This window comes from Cydia pomonella, chromosome 2 (genome assembly GCF_033807575.1).
Source record: "Cydia pomonella isolate Wapato2018A chromosome 2, ilCydPomo1, whole genome shotgun sequence".
NCBI classification, from domain to species: Eukaryota; Metazoa; Arthropoda; class Insecta; order Lepidoptera; family Tortricidae; genus Cydia; species Cydia pomonella.
Window position 1 is genome coordinate 17552712 of NC_084704.1, and position 18550 is coordinate 17571261.

General features: G+C 37.3%; 1 protein-coding gene across 2 annotated transcripts in view; it reads left to right on the top strand.

Annotated features, from left to right (window-relative positions):
* LOC133515541 (protein peste-like) overlaps positions 1–3000 on the top strand; it is a 36641-nt gene extending 33641 nt beyond the window's left edge. For both annotated transcript variants that reach the window (XM_061848090.1, XM_061848091.1), the window contains 3 exons: positions 155–357; positions 676–749; positions 2469–3000. In XM_061848090.1, the coding sequence (XP_061704074.1) occupies positions 155–357; positions 676–749; positions 2469–2742 (551 nt within the window). In that variant the 3' untranslated portion in view covers positions 2743–3000. The remainder of the gene's footprint in view (positions 1–154; positions 358–675; positions 750–2468) is intronic.
* Positions 3001–18550: the final 15550 nt, after the last annotated feature.

Sequence of the window (18550 nt, forward strand, 5' to 3'; positions counted from 1 at the left end):
CATGTCTTAAACAAGTATGGGAGTGTTAGTCCTTCGATGTTGTCATAAGTAAGTTACCTAAGTTCGACCTGTCTATGGTGATTCGAAGAACAATAGGGAATAGTTGTTTCACGCTGCTACAGCAAAAAAAGAACTGCATTATGTTTTGTTTCAGCAACATCCTCCCACCACAACACGTGCTTCTGCAACGGCGATTGCTCGTGGGGCGGAGTCATGAACGTGTCGGCGTGCCGCTACGGCTCGCCCTCGTTCATCTCGCTGCCGCACTTCCTGCACGCCGACCCAGCGCTCGCGGCCGCCGTCTCTGGCCTGCAGCCCGACGAGGACAAACACTCCTTCTACTTCTCTGTGGAGCCGGTCAGTACACTATCAATATGATTATTGGCGTAGCATTAGAACCAAAGATTTCCAGACCATGGTCAACTTAGTCGTTCTTATTAGTAGGGGTCGTAACATTGCGATTGCTGCTTTCGTGATCCTTCTCCGTCTAGGGTCGGCAACGCGCATGTAACTCCTCTGGAGTTGCAGGCGTTTATAGGCTACGGAGACATGCTTACCATCAGGCGGACCGTCTGCTTGTTTGCCACCGACATAGTATAAAAAAAATAGCTACAGGGTGAGCGTAGCAGATTTCATCTTCAACCGTCGAACAAATGGGAAATATTTCTGTTTCAGAATCTTGGTGTGCCACTAGAAGTTGCCGCTAGATTCCAGCTAAATGTTCTAATTGAGCCGAATCCTAATATTGCGTAAGTGTTAATTTAAGAATAAATAATACAAATATATATTGAGATGGGGTGGAAGAGAGCGCAGAATCGTAATGCTTGTTCTGTTTGTACACTGTAAGTCATTTCATTTTTAGATAGCCGAGATAACGTAGAATCTCTAGAAAGGTAAAGATCCCTTTTTTAGTTTTTCGAAAATAACTCGTAAACGGTGGTCCATAGCAAAAAATGTTCTTTAACATATTTATGTTATTTATGTTTGTGTAGAAAATTTTATATAGATTATTTAATCTATATAAAATATTCTACAAGAAATATTCTGTACACATTTTTGCTAGGATCAATATTTAAAAAGATATTAAAGGGGGAAAGTTAATCACAATCAATTTTATAGTCCATTTTTAGGGTTCCGTAGCCAAATGGCATAAAACGGAACCCTTATAGTTTCGCCATGTCCGTCTGTCTGTCTGTCTGTCCGAGGCTTTGCTCCGTGGTCGTTAGTGCTAGAAAGCTGAAATTTGGCATGGATATATAAATCAATAAAGCCGACAAAGTCGTACAATAAAATCTAAAAAAATTTTTTTTTTAGGGTACCTCCCCTACACGTAAATTGGGGGTGAAATTTTTTTTTTCGCTTCAACCCTAGAGTGTGGGGTATCGTTGGAAAGGCTTTTCAAAACTAATAGGGGTTTCCAGGAAACATTTTTTGATAAAGTAAATATATTCGGAGATAATCGCTCCGAAAGAAAAAAAAATTGTCCCCCCCACTCTAACTTTTGAACCATAGGTCCAAAAAATATGAAAAAAATCGTGGAAGTAGAGCTTAAGAAAGACATTAAATGAAAACTATAGCAGACATGATCAGTTTAGCTGTTTTTGAGTTCTCGCAAAAAGTTTTCCCTTCATAGTAAAAAGACTTACTTTAATTAGGTACTAATTATGCAAATTTGCCTATTTGTTTAACTCGGGTAAAAGGTACCGTTTCATCCCTTGGTTAACAATTTACTATACTTTAAGCTCCAGTTTAGCTTATTGTGACGGAAGAGTAACTACGGAACCCTACACTGAGCGTGGCCCGACATGCTCTTGGCCGATTATTTAATATTTTCGTAAATAGCTTGTATACGGTGGCCAATATTAAAAAGCGGCCAAGTGCAAGTCGGACTCGCCCATGAAGATTTCCGTACCATTTATGACGTATTAAAAAAAAAACTACTTACTAGATCTCGTTCAAACCAATTTTCGGTGGAAGTTTGCATGGTAATGTACATCATATATTTTTTTTAGTTTTATCATTCTCTTATGTGGGGGGACACCACATTTTACCACTTTGAAAGTGTCTCTCGCGCAAACTATTCAGTTTAGAAAAAAAATATATTAGAAACCTCAATATCATTTTTGAAGACCTATCCATACCCACACGTATGGGTTTGATGAAAACAAATATTTTTGAGTTTCAGTTCAAAGTATGGGGAACCCCCAAAATTTATTGTTTTTTTTTTTCTATTTTTGTGTGAAAATCTTAATGCGGTTCACAGAATACACCTACTTACCAAGTTTCAACATTCTATACTTATGGTTTCGGAAAAAAGTGGCTGTGACATAGACGGACAGACAGACAGACATGACGAATACATAAGGGTTCCGTTCTTTGCCATTTGGCTACGGAATCCTAAAAAACGTTGTTAAATGTAAATAATCTACACAAAATGAAGTAGAAAAAGCGACATTATTTCATTACAGGCTATATGAGAAAGTGCCAAAAATGCTCTTCCCGATTTTCTGGGTTGAGCAGAGCGTACAAACAGAAGCGAGCATCATCGAGGAGTTGGTGTACGCGCGCACCATCCTGGAGTGGGGCGCGACCGTGTGCGCGTGCACAGCGCTGCTACTGCTGGTGCTGGTGGCGCTGGCCACGTGCTGCGTGCCGCGCCACAAGTACGCGCGCCCGGCGGACGGCGCCATCATCAGCGAGAAACCCAAGGACGAAGCTGAAATAAAGCTGAATAATCTGTGATAAAATTGCCTAGGTATTTAGATACTGAATGTGACTCTCAGTATTGTCACTCGCATATGGCGCTAAGTTCCGGTTCTCGGTCTAGTCTCGAAGACTGATTGAAAGACATTTTGTGCGTTCCGGGAAATGATAGCTGCAAGGCGGGAGGTGATTATATTTTTATATGAAGTTACAAGCGTAGAGTGTTCAACTGACAAAATGTTACCATTTAATAAGTTAACATACTTCACAGATTAATATATTTATTACGTATATGTATACCCTTTTCTTCATGTATATTATTTTGTAACTTGTAAAAAGCATTTGAACAAGGGTTACCTAATTAATGAACGAAATTACATTTAGATGTTTATCGACCTCAAACAGATTATTTCCATTAATTACATTTTCAACATTGCACCTAAATGTACCTACTGAAATTACAGATTTTATATTTGGAATAGTGAAATTCCCGAAAATAAGTAGGTATGTATACCGTAAAATATATCTCGAAATTAGAAAAAAAATGATACGAGAACTGCTTTAAATATAAGCTATTTTGCGTAGATTAATAAAGTGACCAATTATATAATTATTATTGTCAGGTATATACATTTAACATCATTAAATCGTGAAAAAGATCTTGAGGCCTAAATACAGTTTTTATTAATACAATTTTGAGGTAAGTAGTAGGTTATACATTGGGTTAGGTATGTGGATGTCGTTGATAATCTAGTTACAAATCGGTGTGTACGAGTAACAATTATTTTTATACAGTTAGGGGTAATCTTATATCGACTACATAATTAATTTCATTATGATGCTGATGAATCATTAGTTACAATTTGTAGGTAAATATTATTACACCCCGATTAGAGTGGGATTGAATATTATACATTTGTCGTTGTTGAATAAATACATAAAATAGAATTAGGTACTTATTTCAGTACAATATCGTTCTAAATCTGATTAAGTAAAATACAAAAACTATAATTAAGTTAAAGAAAATATACCTAACCGATAATTAATTACTCATAAAGTCTCATGATATCACATAAGTACAAAATAAATAAATAAATAAATAGTACGTATAAAAAATACGTGTCTCCATCAGACAATATGTAATCGATTGACTAAATATTATTTTATAATTTATAATAATGAAGAAAAAGACCGATATATAATTTTACAAATGCATTTCCGTTATTAAATTATCATTTAATTGCTTAAATTAATAAATAAAAAAGTACAAAAATTGCGCGCGAATTATTGAGCGAAAAGCAATGTCATCGGTCATAACGTCACGTGACGTCACTCGTCGACAGATTTGTTGTTTTTATTCTGCGTCGCACTGATTTTGAAAGAAATCTAGTATAAATAGTACATTTCGATGCTAGTGCGGAAGTATGTCGCCTACGGCTCGTGGCAAGATATCTCGGTACTCGTGAAGTAATGACATTTCCGCACGTGTATCGAACGACGTTTTTTAATACAGTTGCGAGAATATAAGAAAAACAACAAATACTTTTTTATGCATGTTCTATAAGACAGAAACAATTTTAAATATAAAATATTATACTATTATTACCTAAGTATCGTTATTTACGATTATTTGTGTAAGTATCATATATTTAAATTGTATGAAAACAATATCGAATGTTGCCTTTGGTTTGGAACTTAAAACATTCTTGCAGTAAGAAAAAACGCCTCTGCTTTGATAGGCGTTTCGGCAGTTATTCCGTTCCATTCAAACAACTTATTAAGAACGGTTTTTCAATATTCAATATTAAAAAATAAACGCGTTATAATAATGATTAGGTAAGTAATAAAATAGGAAATATGCTTATATTTATTATTTTTATATGAACAGTAGGTTTTTATGTTGATTACGAGATTTAAAGGAAACTAGCATTAACACTCATTAATAAGTAGTCATGAGTTGGAACAAGTGGAAAAATAAAAAGCACTAGTTCTCGAAATCCAACTTTCCGCACGCTAAACAGCTACGTAAAGTAGCACTTTTTGAGCAACTGTATTAAGCATTCTTCTTTGCCAGATGTGGCCGTTTTTTTACAACTTCTGCGTAAAAATTTTCCAACAAAGTAGCATAATAAGGGCCATTTATTGTTTTATCTTTCTCTAAATAATCTATATAAATAACCCCTTGGCTGTCCCAAAAAACAGTGGCCATTACCTTTCGTGCCGAATTAATGGTTTTTGCTTTCTTTGGGGCCCGTTCGTTAGCAGAAGTCCACTGTTTTGACTGATTTTTCGTCTCTGGCGTATAATGGTCGATCCACGTTTCATCTACCGTCACAAATCGACGTAAAAATTCATTAGGATTACGCTTGAATTTGGCTAAGCATTGCTCGGAAGTTGTTTCACGAAGTCGTTTTTGATCGGCTGTCAGCAAACGCGGCACCCATCTTTGGGAAATCTTTTTCATATTCAAAATATTATGCAAGATATGAAAAACTCGTTCAGATGAAATGTGTACAGTCTCAGCTATCTCACGAATCTTCACTCGACGGTCATACAAAACAAAATCGTGAACTTTATTCACGACATCATCAGTGGTCACTTCAATCGGCCTTCCAGAGCGTTCTGCGTCATTGGTAGTGGTACATCCAGAACGAAATTCTGTAAACCACTTATGTACCATTCCATGAGAAGGAGCAGATTCCCCATAATATTTTTTTAAACAGTTTTCAGTCTTAATAGTTTTTCCACGTAAACAGTTATGTTTAATTAACACACGAAATTAGCTTTTCTCCATTTCCCAACAATTTCCCGATCGTATTTGACATATGCCTCAAAGAGCATATAATCACTACGTGATATGCCTCAACAACTTTTTTATTGCCCCGCCTTTAAAAAAAAACTGCCAGCTACGAAGGAGTTCAGAATTGTAATAAAAAAGTTTATATGTTAAAATTATTTTTGTTTTACATAAAGTCACTGACTTCTCAAACCGCCCTCGTATTGTAGGTTTGGCCCGACCAGAAATATACGATCATTGTCAAGAGGGCACTGTTAGTCGCATGTATAGGCTGACAGTTCAGTTTAGAATGAAAAATTTCGTTCCGATGAAATTCCGCAATATGGCGCGTGATCATATATTACTGGTCAGGCTTTAGATGCATGTATTATTGTAGATTTCTATCACCAGTAAAACTTCAGTTAACTTATTGTTAATCATTACAATTCGGAAACAATACTGATGAATGAATGAATTTGTACATAAAAATTTGATGTTATGGTAAAACTGGCACTGAAAATGGTTTTTTAGGTTTTTTCTTTGTAAAACCTAACTTTTGCAAAGGTTACCAAAATAATGTAAAGGTTTAAAAAAGTATTTTAATTTTTCGGTGTTCAATAACAATTGTTCAATAATAAATAATGACAAAAAAAAAACATGCATGAGGCTAATTATGATTACGAGAGGCGGATTAAGATGGATATTCATTATTGTGATCCTTATTAGATATTATTATGATATACAGAAGCCATCCTGCCATACCAAAAAATGATATTGTCGTAATCGCAACCAGTACCACGCAACCAAAATGTCGTAAGCGCCTCAAAATTCATGGCGCTTACGCGTTTAGGTCGCGACTCGCGAGATTCACTTCTATGGTTTGTTATGAAAAAAACAACAATTCATGGTGCAAAATACTGGTTCTCTGTGCCGGTTCTAACGTAGTGATAATAGTTCAATAATCTAAGCCCACTTTTGGTACAATAATGTATATATATATATATATATATATATATATATATATAGTTTGCAATTGGTTATATTTGAATTCAGATAAGCTCCCAAATATGGTAAATAAATTAGATTAATTTAAGTATTGTAAATAAAGATAGGTATCGTTACATAGCGTACATGACAAAATATGTTTAAGAATGTGCGTTTTGACATCGAATTAAAAATCTTATTTTGTGGCATAGAATACCTACAGTGTATTGTGATACAATATAGGTATATGTGCAGATATTAATGTTGATGTACAGTTGCAGTACACCATAGTAAACCTATTCAGGATAGTTTTTGATAAACGTAGGTACCTAAATATTATTTTTATACCTGCAATGAGTATATATTTTTGTATGTACAACATTAATCCTTAGTATTAAATATAGTGTCTTAAGAACATGCATATATTTTATACAAATTATTGCACTTTACTAAATAAAAATTGTATTCTTAGCCTTAGGTGTGCCATGCCATTAACGAATTCCACTCGTCGCGGGAGGAACCGCGAGCGATAGCTAGTATTACATATTTAGTTACTAGTATTAAACATAATTATGGTTTAAAAGTAAAACTCATTGTCATCCTTTTACAAAATTCAATGTACTCCAAAAATATAATCTGAGTGTTTTGTACAGAAGTACATACTTCTGTCCAAAAAAGGTGACAATTGTATTTTACTATAGGTAGTTTTGGCCAAAGAAATACAAACATGAGCCAGAGGCCACAGGTAAAGTTATTGGAACGAAGTTGTAAACACACGCTGCGCGTTCGCCTCGCTAGCAAAACGCCAGTGTGCCCGCGCCCTTATCGGACGGTTGCTACACCACGGGATGATTGGACGGGGGCTAGGCAAAGTAGTAGTTTTCCGTCTCGGCCCTCTTTTGTTTAAACCCTTTCGGCCCGATTCGAAGACACGATTAAGATCTTTAAAAGATCGATAACTATACGAAATGTCAAAATTGACTTTTATTTCGATTCCGCTGTGATCCTAATAAGATCTATCTACGATATTTCTAATTTCAAAGCGGACATTGGTTGCCCGAATCGAGCTGCTTTTGTCAATTATACGACATACAAACGGTATCTAAATGAGAACTTATCGTTACCGTATTTCATTCTTCGCAGTGCCGGATTAACCATTAAGCAAAATAAGCACTTGCTTAGGGCACCACGTCTAGGGGGGCACCAAAATCGTTGGCAAAAAAAAAACGGGTAGTTTGTACATGAACCTGCGTGCGTCTTGTACAGGGCACGTAAGCGCGTCTCCAACGCAGGTCTTTGCCCCTACGAGGATTCCCAACCCATCAGGCTTGCAATATGCTGATTTTTTTCTCATACTTTACCCATTGGTTCGTGGTTGATTTTTGATTTCCAGCAATCAGCAAATCTGTCAGCATTTGGGCCAAAGGGCCTTACACCTAACGTAGAGCTCAGTTTTAGAAAGCTATTTGTCTTCAACCCATCGTGGAGCTTGTTCTTCTGCCTTCTCAGAGTGTCGAATTTGATAGTAGATCTACATTTTTGTCTTAATTTATAATTATGTTGTGTCCGAATTTCGCTCTCTTGCAACTCGGCCTTCGGCATCGCACCGAAGTCTTAACAGATTTTTGAGGATCGGAATTTGTCACTCATACTGCCCGAGCTCTTGCACGCCAGATTGGTTTGCGACGTATTGCACACGGCCAAGCTGCAGAGCCGCGAAAGTGCGAACTAATTGTCAAAGTTTTATGATAAAAAAACTGATGACGGAATCAAAGGCTAAAGTGCAGGTTCGGGGCCCCACGAAGGTCGAAAACCAAAAGCATACGGTTTTATTTGAACCAAAGGTTTCCTTTAGCAGAATTAATCTTTGTTTTCCTAATATGTAATTAAAAGTGATTCCACCCAGATTTTTGATTTAGGTTTATTTCAGCTTAGAAGTCGGTCAGTCGGAGGTCAATAACTGTTTAAGTTTAGGTTCTAAGTTACGTTTCGTATCATTTTCGACAAAATCTAAAATGTAAATCATACCAAATTTCATTCAAATAGGTGCAGCGGTTATTGATTCCCCACATAAACTTTCACCCTCCTTTACACATCCTTAGCGATGATTTTTTAGATTTAAACTCTCCGATGTCCTTTCTGGGGACTAAACTAATTATCTCTATACCAAATTTCAACTAAATTGGTTCAGCGGTTGAAGCGTGAAGAAGAATATTTAAAAAAAAATGAAAATTTTACGTTTCCACTTCGGAATGGTGTCAATGTGATACCGCACTCGTAAATGTGTTTGGCATTCCCGATTTATACGAAAACGATACCAAACATAGCCTACTAGCTTAACTGATGTAGATATCAAAGATCCTCCTCTAAAAATGTACAGTCAAGTGAAAAAATATGTATCGAAAGAATCGTCTCATAAATATGGTACTACGCTCTTATTACACTGGAATAAGATGCTATAGGACATATTTTTGAGTAAGATGTGTACACCCATATTTTTACATTTGACTGTACACTACAAAACTTGGTGGCTTCACTTCTTAACTAAATCAACCCTTGGGTCTTAACTCCTAGGGCCCAATCCTGCCAAAGGAAATCTTCGGTTCGAAACGCCTATTTAATCAGCTGCAACTAACTCTAATCAAGTGCCCTTTTGAGCGAGGCCAAATGCCGAGCAGCAGGAGAGCCATGATCACATTGGTTCGATTTCGGTAGGTCTTATTCATACTCTGCTTTTTACTTTATGCAAAAGTTGGCCTTAAGCTTCACATAAACTTGGCCAATTGTCCAAATCCCGGCTTTCGTTTCTCGCGGCTGGGCATTATGCCTTGTTTACAATTCGCCATTGGTTTTTTTTTATAGCGCGCCGCCATCAGACCCTCCGGGCGTCTAAACTTACGAGGACCTCAGCCTTCGGCCTCATTCACACAATTTGTCAATTCCAAGTTCTGCTTTCTTGCAGCGTGGCCTTTGGCCTCATACGTGCCGATCCGCCCGCGCTTTCAGCCTTATGAAGAGCTCAGCTTTCGACTTAATTTTTTAAGACACTTGGCCATAGATTCTTGCCAGAGCTCGGCCCTGCTAAAGCTCGACCTTTGGCCTCACATGAATGCGCTTCTCAGAAAAGCTCTCTCTTCAACCCTGTGTGGAGCTCGGCCTTAGTCCTCGCTTACACTGGGTATTTTTTTCAGTCAGTTACAAAACCCAGCTCTCTCGCAACTCCGCAAGTGGGCACTCCGGATCTTCAACCTTATAAAGAGCATGGCCGTTGGATTCGTTTTTTGACTATTACCACCATTGGTTTAATTCGAAGCACTGCTATCCTGCAGTTTGGCCTTCGGCCTCGCACGATTGCCCGCCACGGTAGAAACAACTGAGGGTCAACCGCGAACCACGTTCGACGTGTTTTCTCCCTGTCGCACGTACGAATTTACAATTGCCTCTGGGCCTCAGTCCTTATGTAACTTTCGGGTTACTACTTCTAGGGTTTATTTGTGAAGTGAACCAAAGCAGGTTTTAACTACATAGTTAGCCGGAAAGGCAAGTACACAATCATAGATATAGGTAATTTCAGTCATTTAGTTCACGCATGCTTTGATAAAGGTGACATTAGGATGGCGACTGCACCAGCATTACTGTTGCAACGTTACTGCTGCAGCACTGTCAATTTCCTTGATAAAATAAGTAATGGATTGAAAATACAAATTGCAGCAGTAATGCGACCATGAACGTCACTTAGTTTACCAAAAAAATCAATGTTGTCAATGTAATATGGATGAGCCTAGGCAGAGGGGGCACCAAGATCTAGAAATGCTTAGGGCATCAAAATTTCTTAATCCGGCACTGATTCTTCGAATCGGGCCGATTGTCGAGAATAATTTTATTGTAGTCTAATTTCACCATTTTACGTATGTATATCCAGTCTGCGCAGTCTGCGCAGTTGGCAAACAGCCGCTTAGAAACAGGTTGTATTGTAACTGCAACGAATCCGGGTTCGGTCCCCGGAGGTGTATGCAGATATTACTTTCTGTATTTTTTTTTGCACTTGAATTTTACATTTTTGATTGACTAAGTGAGTATGAAGTATGAGCTAAGCGTATCAGTTTCAGCTGGTACGAAAATGTTTTTTTATGTTTGGTTGTTCTCCCTGCAAGTCGCATTTCTGAACAGATTTGTGAAATTTTGTAAGCAATTTCGATAATCTTTATTTTGTCGATTAAGTTAGTTTTTTATTTTATTTGTTAATCAATAATAACATACTTCGTGCCAACCGAGTGTTCCACGACACTCATGCCTTTTCTTTAAATTCTTCTTTTATTACTTCAGCGGTGGCATCATGGTTCCATTTTTATCACTTGTCACTCTGTCCGTCACTTTCGCGCTTACATACTTGTTAGAACGTGACACGCATGGTGACAAATTATAAAGAGCCGACCATCTTAGCCCTGCTGAATACAGAAAAATGTTACGGTAAGACTAACTCTGCTATAGAGATGGTATTAATATTCGTTCGATTGATTCACATGTAAAATTAGGAATATTGTATGCAATATACAATTAAACAAAATAATAAATTAATAAAAAAAAACACTTTTGTATTATTCGTTCTATTCTATTAGAACCGTGTACGGAAATAAAACATGGAAGCATTCTGAACGCTCATGATAGCCCAACGTAAACTACCCTAAGGTGGGCGGGGGTTACAAACTACTCGATTGGCAACTTCAGTTCGACTGATGTGACAATCATATATAGATGGCTAAATTAACAAAAAAAATTATAATTAAAAATGTCTTCATGTGTCGTGAAGTGCTGCAGAAGTTATCCTGAATATTCCAAGGCTGCCGTCAAATGGTAAAACACTGCAACTCGAGTTACAGCGTTTTAAGTTTTTTTAGACCAAATGATTCCTATAAAGTTCTTCTATCATACCTTGTTTTCAGATTTTTGATATCTCTTTAAAATAAGGCTGTAGAAAACTGTCAAAACGCTGCAACTACAGCATAAGCATACCACACCAAAACATTGCAACTCCAATTACTATGTTCTTTTTTAGAGTCATGCTGATCTTCAGTTTAAGCAGAACGCTGCATGATGCAGTTGCAGCGTTTTGCTTGCACTAAAACAGTTTTAGCGCGAAATAAGCCAAAAGGGATAGTAATATCGTTTATTACAACAAAGAGTAAGATGCAATGTTTCTATTAAAATTGAGTATACCTTCGTATTTTCTTTGCATTTGTATTGACCACCCTTAATTAATTAATTGAATCGGTTGTCGTTAGAAGCATATACTTCATTAAACTATAATATTAAACTTAAACAAATGTTTAGTTTGAATAAACTAAATTAGTGCAAATAATTGACGGTGAACGATGACGCCATTTTCACACACAACACAGAAATGACAAACGTGGCTATATAGTTGAGGCCACATCATTTGAAACCGTGGTGGAAGATGAGCCTAATGAACACATAGCAACTAGTACTCCGGAAGCTTCTTTGCTGGTGCCTACAAAAAACAGAACACGTGACGCGGAACTGAAAAAAGGGCAGGTCAATGAAATTCACAGTTTAAACGGCATTAGAATTTGCAAGGACATGTTTTTAAGCACAATTGTATATACCAAATATCAAGCAGTTCAGGCAGTTTTAAAATCAAACAACAGATATTCAAACGACAATAGCGATTTTGCGATTCCAAATATGAGAGGCAAACACAAACCTGTTAATGCATTTCTTGGTGGTTATAAGGAAGGTTTGACCGAATTTATTATGAAATATAAACCTCAACTTTCACACTATCGCGTATCTCCTAAACGACTTTATTTGCCTATAGGAGTTTCACTGAAACAAATTTTTACTGATTTTGAAGCAGAAATGTTATAAAACAACAGTAAAGCTTGCAGTTTTACATGCTTTAAAAAGGTCACAAAAGAAATGAATATATCATCTTGTTTAGCAAAACATTTTGTTCGCTAAGCTCTCCTTCAATACTCCATCTAGGTCTAAAAGATACTTCCCTCCCCTCTCAATTCCTTTTTCATCGCGTAATTACAGAAAGAATAGCTTTCTACTACGAGCTGGTAAAAGTCTAAATGAACTAACGAAAGAGCGGGATATAGACGTTTTTAATAGCAACATCACAACTATAAGACGGATTCTAACAGACAAATTACTTGAGTGAGCGAGTCGTATGCGATAGCATATTATTGTATCGATTAACATATCAATTTTACTAATAAGTTTTGGTTTCTTTGTTCAGTAAATAATATAATAAGTATTAATATTTAAAAATATTACTAGTAACACGTAAAAAAAAACAAACACCAATTATTTGTTAACCTGTTGCTACCGGTGGGAACCTATAATTGGCTCTTTGTTATGTATATATATAACTATTGTGCAATTTATAGCTGTTGGTTCTCCGAACAATAAATAAATAAATAAAACAAGACCAATGCAAAAAATGCATACAGCATAATCTTGAACATCCAAATAAGGAGGAATACTCATGTGATGACTGTGATGATTGCGAGACATGTACGATATATACAATTCACAAACAAAATAAGGATATTTCGCGACGAGACTTCCATGATGATCAAGCTGTAGCTGAAAGTTCCAAAGACAAGGTTGGAATCTACACCGTCGATATGCAAAAGGTGTTACCTGTCTTGCATATTATCAAATCTTGCAGCCAAGGAAGCCTTTTTCTCAGGAAAACTGATCATGTTTAATAAAACATTTGCAGCCCCAGGAAAAAATAAACCAGCTGTTTGTGTGCTTTCGCACGAGGGTGAAGGTGGCCGCCATGCATTTAATTTTGCGAGTGCATACCTAAAATTTCTTCAGTAGAGTATGTCGAGACTTAGAAGAAGTCATATTTTACGCGGATAACTGCAACACAGAAAACAAAAATAGGTTTTATTTTCAGCATTAATTCGGTGCGTAAATTTTCGTACTGTAAATGAGCCTATTCATATTTAAAAAAAACCGGCCAAGAGCATGTCGGGCCACGCTCAGTGTAGGGTTCCGTAGTTACTCTTCCGTCACAATAAGCTAAACTGGAGCTTAAAGTATAGTAAATTGTTAACCAAGGGATGAAATGGTACCTTTCACGCGAGTTAAACAAATAGGCAAATTTGCATAATCAGTACCTAATTAAAGTGTTTTTACTATGAAGAGGAAACTTTTTGCGATAACTCAAAAACAGCTAAACTGATCATGTTCGCTATAGTTTTCATTTAATGTCTTTCTTAAGCTCTACTTCCACGATTTTTTTTTCATATTTTTTGGACCTATGGTTCAAAAGTTAGAGGGGGGGGACACATTTTTTTTTCTTTCGGAGCGATTATCTCCGAATATATTCACTTTAAAAAAAAATGTTTGTTGAAGACCCCTATTAGTTTTAAAAGACCTTTCCAACGATACCCCACACTGTTGGGTTGAAGCAAAAAAAAAAATTCGCCCCCACTTTACGTGTAGGGGAGGTACCCTAAAAAAATTTAAATTTTTAGATTTTATTGGTCGACTTTGTCGGCTTTATTGATTTATATATCCATGCTGAATTTCAGCTTTCTAGCACTAACGACCACGGAGCAAAGCCTCGGACAGACAGACAGACAGACAGACAGACAGACAGACGGACATGGCGAAACTATAAGGGTTCCTAGTTGACTACGGAACCCTAAAAATGAATACTTCGAACCAGGCCTGCAACAGTATTCATGCTAATATTTCGCAAAAAATAATAATTTTATTCATTGGATATAAGGTACAAAAACATGTCAGAAACAATAAATAAAAACTTAAAATTACAATTAATCTAAATACAGACTATACAAAAATAAAACTACACTAAACTAAACTAAATCTAAATAACCGGCCAAGAGCATGTCGGGCCACGCTCAGTGTAGGGTTCCGTAGTTACTCTTCCGTCACAATAAGCTAAACTGTACCTTTTAGTACCGAGTTAAGCAAATAGGCAAATTTGCATAATCAGTACCTAATTAAAGTAAGTCTTTTTACTATGAAGGGAAAACTTTTTGCGATAACTCAAAAACAGCTAAACTGATCATGTCCGCTATAGTTTTCATTTAATGTCTTTCTTAAGCTCTACTTCCACGATTTTTTTCATATTTTTTGGACCTATGGTTCAAAAGTTAGAGGGGGGGGGGGGGGCACATATTTTTTTTCTTTCGGAGCGATTATCTCCGAATTTATTCACTTTATCAAAAAATGTTTCTTGAAAACCCCTATTAGTTTTGAAAGACCTTTCCAACGATACCCCACACTCTAGGGTTGAAGCGAAAAAAAAAATTTCACCCCCACTTTACGTGTAGGGGAGGTACCCTAAAAAAAAAAATTTTTTTAGATTTTATTGTACGACTTTGTCGGCTTTATTGATTTATATATCCATGCCAAATTTCAGCTTTCTAGCACTAACGACCACGGAGCAAAGCCTCGGACAGACAGACAGACAGACAGACAGACAGACAGACAGACGGACATGGCGAAACTATAAGGGTTCCGTTTTATGCCATTTGGCTACGGAACCCTAAAAAGGTCCCTGCGGCAAGGTCCCGATGATGCTGGCTGCGTTTCCCCGCTGAACTGCCAGACTGATGCGTTGAGCGAGGTAACTGCCAGCTCTCCGGTCCCCAGTTGCGTCCCTGAGTCTCTTTGAAAGGTCTCTAAGGAGACTCAGAGCGCCAGGACCCCACGGACCCAGGGTCTCGACGCCGAACGGAACAAAACTGTATTCGGCACCGAGACCGCGGTATTTCCCCACCTTTGCGTTTTCAGCCGCCTCCGCAGCAGCTGCCGCCCTTACCGAGGTTCCGTGGAGATGTGACGGGGCTAGCGTGTCCACGCATGTTGCATCCCACACCAGCACCCGCCCCATACTCCACGGAATCAAGGACATCCCGTCAGGTCTCTTGCCGTCACTTCTCAATATGCCGGTCGGCTCCAATAGAGCAGGCACATTAACCGATGCAAGAGACCGACGGATGATGTCGTTAAGGGCGGCATGTCTGGAAAAGCGGCCCGCGCTCCTCTGGCAGGAGAGACCGTGATGACCTAAGTGGTCAACGTCCGCACCGCAGGGGCAACGATGAGGGGCACACACCGGAATACCTAAACGGAGGCAAATCGAGAGCCGGAGCGTGTTGGGCTCTAAAAAAGTTCCAATTTTAGGGGATGGATGCGCGCGGAGCCAGTGCCCTGCTTCTCTAGTGCCCGCTGCCAAGAGTCGAGCTCTTTCCGCAGCGCTGCACTGGTCGAGAAGGGTAACTAAAGCCAATTTGCACAATGGATCATCCCAATTTCTTTGTGACTCTGGATGTTCAGGGATGTCTTGACCGGGGCACGCATACAGCCACGCATTTTTTGCATCGTTCAAGCCCGAGATCTCATAGTTTGTGCAAAGAATTTTCCCTATGAGACCCAACGAACTATGTACCGACGACCAAAAAAGCTGGCAAAGCTACACCCGACATCCTACGAATGCCTAAACCACCGTGCCTGATGGGAAGGGACCCTTGACACCAAGACCGGTCACTAAACTTAATGTTAAGGACACTTTCTAAATTATTTTTAATTAAATTATCTACTCGCGATAAAAGATCTCGATTTTTCCACAAAGGGCAGCATCGGAGCACGTATGTTAACTTTGGAATGAAAAGACAATATTTGATAATAGAGAGTGCATAATGGGGACTAATTTCGAGTAACCGGTGTGAATGATCTTGGAATTTTGATTCAGAATTTTGAATATAATCAGGAAAACTTTCCTCGAATATTGGGGATCCTAGAAGGCAAAGTGTACGTCTATCAAGAATTTTAATATTGGGTGCCAGTTGATTGAATCTCTGTATCAAACTATTGATATCGACACAGGTATCTGGAATGTAAAGTTCGCATTTATCAAAATTTAACGTTAGACCGATGGATCTGAATTTATCATTTATCAGCGAAAGGTCGGCCAGAACTGAGTCCACGTTACCTCCTAGAGTCCCATGATCCAAATACCACACATTGAATTTTGATGACAGTTTTTTAATTATATTGTTTATCCCTAAACTAAAAATTGCGGGCCCCAGGGGATCTCCCTGCTGGCAACCGACTAAAAAAAATTTAAATAACAGCTTTATGACTTCGATGATTTTGTAAAAACCATCAAAAATAGTATAAAAAACCTCGACGTTGCAATATTAAATCATGAGGATTTCACATTGTTCCCAGATAAAATGAAAAAGAAACTACTTACTAATTATGGTATAAGTAAATTTAACGTTGTAGAGTTTCGTATGTAGAGGGTTAAATAGCATATTTGTCAAAACTGACTACGCTGCTAGCGAGCTTGTATAATAGTAAAATAATTTAATTGCCAATTTGCCAAAACATCTAACCAAAAGGGAATGTGATTTTGATTAATATGTAACATAATATTTTTTTATTTGTGAACTGCTAATTTAAAAACCTCACCCCAACAAAAACAAAAATGAAAAAATACAAAAACAATTTCCGTCGCCGGGATTCGAACCCAGAACCACTGGCTAGAACTGGATCACTACCTACCAAAACCCGCCAGGCTAAACCGGTTGTCAAGTTTAATACTGAGATACAAAGAGAGCGCCACTAGTATAAACGAACTTTTGAAAGGGACATTTTTTGTATGGAGTTATCGTTCTTCTCCTAGTGAGTATTATATTCTTTGGGTATATCTGCCTCTGACCTCAATAGATTTTATGAACATAGACAAAGACAGACTGAAATAGGTAATAATTTATATAAAATAGTAATAATTTACACATGGTAGTGTAACTAAAATCAAAATATTTGATAAAAATGATTTTATTTGTTCCCAAAGTTGAATAGACAAAGTCAGATAGAAGCAATGTTGATGAAGCTGTAGCAAAATATTTTTATATTAATAACTGGTATATATTTCCCAGGCGTCAGACCACACATGTGCAATTATGAAGCGTCATGTCTTTCTAAGGAAGTCGACAGGCCTTGCACGGGATGCACTGATTAATATAATTTGGCCAGGAACTGGCTCATTTCAAACATGAAGAGAGAGAATTATACTGGCTTTGTTTTACGCTGGTACTAGCACCCAAAATAAAGAGATGAGATGAGTTTGCCAGATTATAAATGCCAAATCAATTAAGTCAACTTTAAAAAAAAAATACGTTTCTTGATTTGCATTGAAAATATGAAGTATGGGATGTGTCAGTGCCATGCGCGATTATTACTTAAAAACCACCCACTAAATCTCTCTGTTAATACCAATGCATAATTTCGCCGTTTGTACTTTCAATAATTTTGTGCAATAAATATTAACAAATATGCAAGTACATCAAAATTAAAATGGAGTTCATTTCTGACAAAAGGAGGTAGGTAAGTATGCAATTTGATTAACAATTATATCGATATCGACAGTTTTTTTTTGCAATTACAGTCATATTCTTAGGAATAAAAAAAAACAATTTTTATTATTGATAGGTATTATAAACGCTAGACAAGTTTAAATGCTGTTAGCGATTTACATAAACAAATGAAAAATCTAGAATAACCATTCTAGATCAGCCACATGTTCTTTTCTGCACGTTTCTTGTACAAGTCGGTCAATCTTGTATACCGCACGTGAACAAGTTTAATTTACTACAACGGTTGCTTACATCCAAAGACCCAGAGCATAAATTGACTTGAATCTATGTCATACATAAAATTATAGTCCCTAACAATACTGACCTCGAGTGTGTGCAGGATAGTTAAGGGTGACATAGGTACAAAGACGTGGCATGCACCAATTCTATCATCGTCTACATCTCGGTACGTGCTTCGCTAACGGTAAAATACAAGTTAAATGTATGTTTGTCTGTATAAAATAAACTGATATATCTATCAATACAAATAATAATAAATAAATAAATATTATAGAACATTATTACACAAATTGACTAAGTCCCACAGTAAGCTCAATAAGGCTTGTGTTGAGGGTACTTAGACAACGATATATATAATATATAAATATTTATAAATACTTAAATACATAGAAAACACCCATGACTCAGGAAC